At 39.8% G+C, this 10,106-nt stretch overlaps 2 protein-coding genes across 2 annotated transcripts; one reads left to right on the top strand and one right to left on the bottom strand.

The window, feature by feature from the left end:
- Window positions 1-2,497: 2,497 nt before the first annotated feature.
- Window positions 2,498-3,507, top strand: LOC128733536 (peroxiredoxin-6). The gene has a single exon (XM_053827187.1). The coding sequence runs from the start codon at window positions 2,626-2,628 to the stop codon at window positions 3,280-3,282; it is 657 nt and encodes a 218-aa protein (XP_053683162.1). The 5' UTR covers window positions 2,498-2,625; the 3' UTR covers window positions 3,283-3,507.
- On the bottom strand, window positions 3,504-7,571 carry LOC128733534 (WASH complex subunit 5). Its single transcript, XM_053827185.1, has 6 exons — window positions 7,369-7,571; window positions 7,016-7,310; window positions 6,470-6,959; window positions 4,782-6,402; window positions 3,891-4,715; window positions 3,504-3,825 (listed from the first exon to the last, which is right to left on the bottom strand). Exons 1-6 carry the CDS (start codon window positions 7,491-7,493, stop codon window positions 3,672-3,674), a joined length of 3,510 nt encoding a protein of 1,169 aa, XP_053683160.1. The 5' UTR covers window positions 7,494-7,571; the 3' UTR covers window positions 3,504-3,671.
- Between the last annotated feature and the right edge of the window lie 2,535 nt (window positions 7,572-10,106).

Below are 10,106 nucleotides of genomic sequence, written 5' to 3'. Positions count from 1 at the left end.
AAATAATGCGTCGGTAGTGCTGAATCCTATTGAAAGCTTCCAATCATCCATAAAGGCGAGTCTTGGACATTTTAGTAAGCAGATTATGTCATTGAAATACATAACAAACACTAGGGGACCCTGCCTTGTGCCATCCCGGAAATAGCGGAAAATGAACCAGAAATCTCGTCACTAATTTTTACAGGCAGGGTTTCCGTATTGAATCCGTCGAGATTACAGGCAGGACAAACACTTTGCAGCGATCCGCACAGATTATGACAAAGCTCATGTCAGATCATGTTCACTGCATGATTGCGTTGAGAAATATATCAGATTCAGACCATTGGCTGTGTGCATCGTATATGAATCACAATACAAACCAAATTTGTGACTTTTTTTCTCGCAGCTAGGTAAGATGTAACACTGTGATCGACTGCTGAGACTGTTTAGAGAACAAAATCTTGTGATCAACGCTAAAGATTCACTGTTTGTCATGATCTGTACGGATCGTGATCTGTGCGTGTGGCGATAACTCACAGATTTTATCAAAATCACTGATCTTCCATCCCTGGTCGAGAAGATCCAAAGCCGAGGTATGCAAGACAAAGTGACCTGGAAAGCGATGTTTAGGCTGTAGCAGTGATCGACAATACAGACTGAATATGTGTATCAATCAGTTATTTGTCACGAACTCGACCCGGTGGTAAATAGATAACACAAATAAATAATTTGCGGTCGGCTAGCTGTACGGATAGCCAAATTTGCTCGAGGATGTTCCTTTTAGCTTCATTGGTAATGTGGGCAGTTTTCTTCATGCTGTTTTTGGGGCTGCGATCGCACCGAAAGCCGTCGTACTCAGCTCCAAACAAGTAGGCAGATTGGATGCGATGGTCGAGCCAAGTCTCCGTAAGCGCGATGATGTCGAAGAAACCATCCTATAGCCTCCTCCAGAAATGGGCGCTAATTCCGCCAATGAGCATAATATTTTTCGGTGTTTCAGTGATAATTCAGCAATTTAATGCAGAAATATTTTCCAGCAATCTATCCAAAATATCAGTTGGAAAAACTTTTCAACAAAACTTCGTATGACGGTGGAAAACTCTAAAGTTTGTTATATTAATTGATACCTGCATATAGCAAGCACAAAAAAGCAATAAAAATGTTTTTAGGAATCAATGCCAGCGAAGTGGTGTGCTTTTACGCCGAGGACCCGGGTTCAAATCCCAACCCAACAGAAGTCACGAATGACCCAAGCTGTTAAAGTGACTATAATCAAACAAAAAAAATGTTAGTTGAAATCTACCCTCATATCGACAATTGAGTAATTTGATTTTCCCAAAAATGTAAACTTTTTTACATCTTGTACCTCTGTGAGTTATGTCTGTTTGTCTGTGGAAAGAGTAAAGGACCAAACAGAATGCTGCGTCAACGTATCCGTCAGTGTCAATTTAGACAGTAAACCCGTGGGAAAACCAGGCGTATGAAACTGAAGGGTAAAGATGCGGCTAACATCCTTTTACGCTTCCTACACGTCCGACACAAAAAGAAAAAAAGCAAAAAAGTATTTTTGTTCGAGAGCTTACCAATACACATTCGTCCGAGGCTGAAGTTAGAGCGGGCTACTCACATATACATTTTGTCCGAGGCAAAGTTTGTTGTGGGCTAGTTGAGATGTTGGCTACACGAAAAATGTATGGGAATGACATTTGTGACAGTGGGGTGGGGAAAACTGTTAAGTTGACGCAGTATTCTGTTTGACCCTTAAATGCATGTACTTTTGTGAAGAACAAACATTGAATGAACTGGGAAAATGATATGAATAACTATAGAAAATAATTTAACTGTCCAGGTTGGACAACACTTTTTGTGTCTCAATATCGTGTCAAGTGCGTTTCCATTACACTACCGGCCAGTTTTAACAGAGCCCAAGTAACCAATATGCATTAGTATAAGCAGTAAATCAATCGTTTATTAGCATCCCTGGCGTTTTATACTGCAGGTTGCTGTTTATCAGCCTTTTGACTGCATAACTGTTGTAAATTGGCATCTACAATTCTATTTAAATTCTTCTTGTCGGTAACTAGCTGCAAATAAGCATTGTCAGCACTATAAGAGGGCTAGCAGTAAAGTAGCCGCATATTTTACCAAAATATAGCATTTAAGTAGCAGTTAGGGCAACTTAAATGCTTATTGGCTTGCATTTAAATTGCATTGGAAATGCTTATTAGTTACTTGGGAGGTTTTCAAAAAATTTTGCTTGAATATTTGAAATGGGTTTCCACCGTGGTTTTCGCCAAGGTTTTCCCTTATCTGTGAGGTCCAAGTAAGATCTTTAGTGCTGATGCGGCAGATGCAGAAAGTTAATGCTCGATCTTCTGCATGATGATATTATTATGCGATTCTATAACACGGCAGATCTCTACGGGCGCTCGCTAACAGAAATTTGGCCAATCAGAAAACGGTGTCAATTTGACAGCAAATTGGTTTCCTTTCGCGTTCGAGTTGACACATATCCTGTTTGTGAGGGACGTTGTAAAACAACAAAGAGAGCGAGTTGTTGTTTCACGCGCGCCACGCCGGTGTCGATAAAACTTTTCACTCGTCAGTTTTCTTTTTCTGCTCTATTAATAACAGTGTTACAGGAAAATGTCGCTCAATCTTGGAGACCAGTTTCCAAATTTTCAAGCAGACACCTCAATTGGAAAGATAGACTTCTACGAGTGGCTTGGCGATTCATGGGGTATCCTCTTTTCACATCCAGCGGATTTCACACCGGTATGTACAACAGAGTTGTCCGCCGTAGCAAAGTTGGTTCCGGAATTCGCAAAGCGCAACGTAAAGCCAATCGCCCTGTCCTGTGATTCAACCGAGTCTCACAAACAATGGATTACCGACATCAAAGCATACGGTAAGCTGGATGATTTCAACTATCCTATCATCGATGACGAGAAGCGTGAGCTAGCAGTAAAATTAAATATGCTTGACAAAGACGAAATAGGGGCAGCCGGATTGCCGCTAACATGTCGTGCTGTCTTCGTTGTCGATCACAGTAAGAAACTGCGACTGTCTCTGCTGTATCCCGCTACGACCGGACGTAACTTCACCGAAATACTTCGGGTCATCGACTCGATGCAGTTGACCGACAGAAAGAAGGTAGCAACCCCTGCAGATTGGGTTCAAGGCCAGGAATGCATGGTTCAGCCCAGTGTAAAGGAAGATGAATTGGCTAAATTGTTTCCAAGCGGTGTAACTAATGTCGAGCTGCCTTCCGGTAAACAGTATCTACGGAAAACGAATGTTTAATAGATGACTATTGATAAGCATGACTATGCATTTCATTGAGTAAGATCTTTAAAAGGGCTTTAATAAATATGTACTTAGTAATTTTGAAATTTAATAACAATGATTATACCATAAACATGCATTAAAAGCTCGAGGTCATCTATTATTCTCCATTAAGCTAAAAATCAAATTTTTTTTATTCATGTTCTGTAAAAGCTGTCTGACTTGAATCAATTATAATATACCCATTAATAATATTTCCTTCTTTATTTATGTATTTTGATTTTAAATCAACATAGTCAAATGAGAAATTTAATATCACATCATATTCGTTCTATCCCCAAACAATTTTTGAGCACTCATCATTTTCAAAATCTAAAAAATTAATGACCAAAGCACCACCAATCTTGTCAAGACTTTCCTCCGGATAAAAAGTCGTATTGGTTCAAAACTGACTCGGGAATGTACTGCTCCAGCTGTTTGCGGGGAATCTCAGCAACGCGAGTAAATATTTCCAGAAAACGCAAGGCCGTTACTGCCTCTTGACAAATTTCCTGTTTATATCTGTAAAATGTTTAAAACCGATTAACTTCTAGTCATTCAGGAAACGGACAGTACTTTTTACTTACTTTAAATTAACATCCACTAATGATGTAACATATTGGCAGGTATACTGTACGAAAAGGTCCATCTCGCCATTCTGAAATTGTCGAAAAATGGTCAACAGCCCCATTATCGTGGGAAATCCATCGATGGCATCATTTTTCTTCTTTGCTATCAGACTATCGACATTTTTCATGTACTGAAAACGGGGTAAATGAACTATTACGAACAGAAACACCAGCAGTGGTAAATACACAGGACTTTTTGTGCTGATGTACTTCTTTCGGAATGGATTATAGAGGCCTGCATATTCCAAGTACTCGTTCAGTTCGAATACCATATCTGCGCTGGGCAGTGGTTTGGACTCGTCCAGAGTGTGCCGCTTGATATCCAATAGGATGGCATCGTTCATAGCACGCAGTGATGACTCCAGCTTAGTGGATTTCAGTTTGCAACTGCAGTTCAACTCGGAAGCGATATGCCTACGAAGAATTTGCTTCTGACCAATTTTTAAAATCCAGTCTTGCAATTGAGGCCAAATTCGCGTAAAATTGGAAGTCAAATTTGTGTAGGTTTTTGCGGGATTTTCCACGAAATCAGCTTTCTGCAATTCGGCTTCAACAGTACTTAGCGCATCGTACCAAGTCGTTTCGTGCTGCAGCTTACGCTGTACGGTCATTAGGAAGTTTTCCAGCTCATTTGTTACAAGAAATGAGTACAACCTATTTAGGCCAACCAGTCCCGCAGGTCCACAAGTCTCATTTACGCGATTTGCAAACTTGTTCGTTAAAATGCTTTTGTGAGTCTTTTGATCATACCAAGTAGCGCATATGTCAATATATGTGGTCGTTCTAAAAGAAAAAAGTATTTTAAATAAATTGCATATTTAAAAAGCAAAGCAGAAAACCTGCACATACTTGGGATCGGTAATTCTTAGTATCTCTCGGGCTAGGCGGCCTACAAACGTTACTGAAGCCATGTCAACGGGTTCATAGTTCGGAATCGGAATGGTAGTGCTTTGATATTCTGAGTTCCATTCTTGAACTTTACTTCTTATGAACGGGTTACACTCGCGCTGAACGTTGTAATTTATAATCCGTTGCATCTCCTCATTCCACACGCGAAGGCAATGAATGTTCAAATAGTCCTGAATGTACTCGAATGACCTTTTATAACCATCCATTATTTTATGCAATGTCGCTAATTTCGACTCTAGTTCGGACTCTTTTGCTTTGGGATTGAAAACGAGTGTTTTGTGAAATGCATCCGAAACATTTTTCACAAACTCTTTCCGTATGCCATCCTCCAGCAGTTGCTTAGGATCCAGCTCGACAACCCCGACTAATGTAGTTTTCATTGCCAATATTCCTTCGGTAAAGGTGGACACCGAGTATGTCAACTTTGCAATCATAAATCTTTCATCCAACTGCGCATACTCTTTCATTTTTTCCTTTTCCAATCGCATGGGAATCTGCTTGATAACGTTGGTTTGTAAATCAACTATTTGAGCAAGAATCGAGAACATAGTCTCCGGAATTATTTGAACTACTTTGCGGACAAAATTTGCTAATTCGTTGCTGTAATATTTGGAAACATCCATTAGATCTTCACTTTCTGCTTGGTTAAGCCGAAGTAGAGGGATTTCTAGGGCAGAAGCCAACTTAAGAAAGGTTGATCTGAGTTTTATAACCAATCCAGGCTGCTTTTTAATGTTTTCCTGCATCATTGGAGCGTAGCTGTCAATAAGTCTCCAGGCATAGCTGAAATCACCAATCAGCTGAAGATTGATGAGATCATCCTCTCTGATGCTAATGGTGTGAAACATTTGATGCAGGTATTGTCGAGTTTCGAGCATATTCTGCTTCACTTGCATGTTTTTGTTGAGATCGTGAAAGTCTTGGACTTCTTCTAAAGCTTGAATCAACTGAATTATATTACGTCCTGATACGCTCAAACGCGCTGGTTCATTGCTGAGGCCGGCAATTTCTTTTTGAATGTTCAAAAACCATTTGCTCAGACTATCATTCTTCTTCATTTTACCGATTGGTTTCACGCCTGAATAAGCATCCGCTAAATCCTGTATCCGCTCACAAGCTTCTTGTTTGAAACTATCCCACCTTTGAATTCGCTCGTCTAGAATTGTTTTAAAAATTTCTCTTATTCGTACTTCCAATTGGGCCGTATTCAAAAGTAATTCAAAAAATTCAATTCCTTTGAAATCGATATCACTTTCGATCAGTGTCTTTACCTGTTGACACTTTTTCAGTGAACTCGGACTGCCATATTCGATTACTGGCTGTCCAGTATGCAGCATTACCCAGCGTACGGTTATGTTGCATTCGCGAATTAAAGCAGTAACTTTCGGAATATTGTCCAGTAGTTTTTGCTCCGTTAGATTGCCCTCTTTCAGAATGTTTTTCGTCCGACCAAGCAACGTGTCCATTGAGCGCTTCTGTTTGGCACAAATCTCTTTCAAATTATTAGTATCGAATGTGTTGAGTAACGCAGATTTAGCTGCCTTAAAGCAGTCCCACGAGTCTGTAAAACGAGAAACAAGAAGCTTTATTGATAGAATGATCTCTACTCATAGAGAAGTTGAACGAACTTAGCAAATTGACTGTTATTCCCATATAGAAAGAAACTATCCAGTTGTCCGAGAAAAACTTATCTACGATTTCTCGCATTCGAGCCGCTTGATTGTGTAATGTATTTGTAGCGAAAAATAAGCAAACATAAAGCATTCCAGCTTGGTTAGCCAGTGCGATCGAGCGATGCTCTGGCAGAGGATAAACCGCTATCTGATTATAGACATCATCCGAGCGAAGCCTTCCAATGACCATTTCCACGTAGGTAGAATTTATCGGTATCCTGCTGAAATAATCTTCTGGATAGTTCAAAATCATTTTTTTGTTGGCGCTCCCGTCGTTAAAACCAGTAGAGCGAAGTAATTTGCAAATTTCGTCAATGTTACTATCGCCGTCCGTTTTCAATGCACTATATCTGTGATAGGACACAAGTAACCGTTCACGCACAATACCCGGAATTTGTTGGTCTACCACTAGCAGCATCACACCGTATAGGTAAAGCGCTTCGCACTAAAAGTAGAATGCATTATATAAATACAATATTTTTAGTTAAAAATTTTATTTACCAGTAATTGTTTGCCTTCTCCGTCTTGAAAAACTTTTTCCATTGACTGCTGAATAAACATACCCGCATTTAATTCCTCTATGAAAGTATTCAACTCTTTGATATATTTATGAATGCTCTCAAATACAATATAAAATCGATTCAAAATGACAAGATAATTGTCCCGAATCTCCTCGTCCAAGTATTGAAGCTTATCATCTGCTTCAATTTTTGCTTCCTGTGCGTCGGCGATTTGAAAGTAGCTGAAGTCCATAATAAGCTCGCCGTATCGCTGCTGTTCATCTTTAGTCTTTAAACTGGGATTTAACATTAATTGGGTTTGAAAACAATATTTTCTTTACAAACAATACATACCAAAACACCTCCGGTATAAACTCCTTTAATCGTAACAGCTCACAAATTATAGTATTGCCTTCAGATACAATCTGAAGAATAGTTTGGCCGCAAACATTATTTTCCGCGAGAAATTCTGCTGCCATTTTTCCAATCAGTGTCCAGCACTTTACAGCCGATAGGCAGACTTCCGCTAATAAATGTTTTCGTTTATTTCGTTCAACTCCTCTATGGCCTCAAATTAGAACGACACTATTATCTCCGCCACTATTCGCCGATAGAATGAAAATGAATCATAACTAGGTAACTTGCTGCTGAGAGCTTCATTCATACAGAGAACAAAGTGTATATTGAGCATAAAAAATGTAAACAATGTCAAAAGCTTAATCAAGCTATGTGAGAATCGTGAGAACGGATGTAGCGTATAGTTACTATGTATAGTATGTATATAGTATATATATAGTATATATATAGTAACTATAGGTTAAACTAATACCACCAATGTAAATGCCGCCACTTCATGCAAGTGTGTGTGTATTGAAATTAATGAAAATCAAAAAGAAAATTTCATGTTTTCTCAGTTTACCCGAATAAAAATGTATGTTGAAAATACCTCACATTTTGCCTTTTTTAAATTACTATTGCCCGTTTCTTTGATAACAAAACGTGCTGCTCACTTCTTTGATAGCTTGAAATCGTCGCAGAGAGAATCTGCTTGGCTGTAGGTAAGTTATAAGCATATATTATGCTTGTTTAGCACGTAAGCTATTGATTTACTTGACAAAATAAACGATATTTGCTCTCGCGACGATTCTGGCGACGGTTTCGCCCGCGACGGTTATAATTCATCACGTACGAAAGGGTGGGAAAATGACAATATATAAAATGCTATATAGACAAAAGACATCCAAATCAACAAAACGGCGAATGTCGCAAGCGCGAACAAACCTACCAGAAAGTTGAGTTGTGTCCGATAGACGCGTCGAATTTTGATGCCAGTATCCCTGGCGAGGCTGACCAGTACATTTAACCACAGACTAACAGACGTCGCATAATGCATGCAAAAGGGTTGATTATGCGACCTTTTGAAAACTAAAGCCAGAATCATCTGACAACAGCGCCAGCGCAGGCGAGCGGCGTTCTCGTAGCGACTACATTGGCGGAACTAGGGGGGGCTAGGAAGGGCTAAGCCCCCCCTAGGAGAGATTTAGCCTCCCCTAGAAAAATTGATTTGGCCGAACAACAAAATGGTCGAAAAAAAATTCTGGGGCTATAGCCCCCCCTAGAAATGAGCGCTAGTTCCGCCAATGAGCGACTATTGTTTGAGTCTTGGCTTAAGAAATTATCGTTTTTATTGGCGATGGAATGGGGCTTTAGTGTTACGTCTGTTAGTCTGTGGTTAAATGTACTGGTTAGCCTCACCAGGGATTCGCATTGACGGCATTAAACGATCTCTTGCACACTCATAGAAATGCCCGTATGTACGTGTGGGTCTCTCATTTTTTGTGCGTGTGGATATTATCACTACGACCAGCATTTTGATCTATTGTGATCTTATCCAGGTATTGTTCCGCACTTCGTTGTTATTGCAGGGTGGGTACGTGTGGGTGTAAAACTGCCAAAATGTTTTGACCTTTGCGTTCTTTAAGAAATTCCTATTCCGCTTCACCCCTACAGTAAACTTTTAGAAGTGGCAGCAGCTTACGTTCGTCAACGCGAATACTGACATTGAGCTAGGACAGGACGTGCCAAGTGTCAACCGTGGTGTTCGTTGACCCAAAATTGACCCAATTTCTGATTGGTTGAAAGCGACGAGCAACCGTTGACTGGAAAATATAACGAGGTTTGGCGGTATCGCTTTCAGTATTGCTGAAACCTAGGCTGAAACTCATTAGTGGGAATACGACAATAAGGGGGTCAGTCCCAGCGTAATAGTTAGCATTCACGCCTCTGACGCCGAGGATCCGGGTTCAAATCCCAACCCTTCAGAAGTCACGAATGACCCAAGCTGTTAAACTGACTATAATCTTACAAAAAAATACGACAACAAGTTATTTCCGAATTTTGATATCTTCTGTGTTCTGTAGTTCTATGCTTGATTCTACATTAGTTTTGTTTGTACACGAATTTTAATTTTCAAAATGAAATGCAAAACATGATTTTGGTCGCATAAACTATGTCGTATTTGGGAGCTGTTGTTCGGCAAACGAAGTTATTCTTAAAATAATATGTGCAGGCAACAGTGGTGCAGAGTGTTACAAATAATATTCAATCGGGATGGCGGTAATAAGAAGAGTAAGAAGCCAGATGGCACGTCCTGTGCTAGGCATTGAGGAGCAAGGTGGGTAAAGTACCCAGGTAACCAATAAGCATTAGTATAAGCAGTAAATCAATCGTTTATTAGCATCCCTGGCATTTTATACTGCAGGTTGCTGTGTATCAGCCTTTTGACTGCATAATTGTTGTAAATTGGCATCCACAATTCTATTTAAATTCTTCTTGTCGGTAACTAGCTGCAAAAGAGCATTGTCAGCACTATAGGACGGCTAGCAGTAAAGTAGCCGCATATTTTGCCAAAATAGCATTTAAGTAGCAATTAAGGCAACTTAAATGCTTATTGGCTTGCTTTTAAATGGCATTGGAAATGCTTATCGGTTACCTGGGTAGCGCTAACATTGAAGGAAGGGGCGATATCACAATCGATCAACGAAACTGGGTCACAAGTAATTTTATATAACAATGTTTTTTCGTCGTACACT

The sequence above is a fragment of the Sabethes cyaneus genome, chromosome 2 (assembly GCF_943734655.1).
Source record: "Sabethes cyaneus chromosome 2, idSabCyanKW18_F2, whole genome shotgun sequence".
Taxonomy (NCBI): Eukaryota; Metazoa; Arthropoda; class Insecta; order Diptera; family Culicidae; genus Sabethes; species Sabethes cyaneus.
Note: the sequence above shows the minus strand (reverse complement) of the source record. Positions and strands in the feature narration are given on the sequence as shown.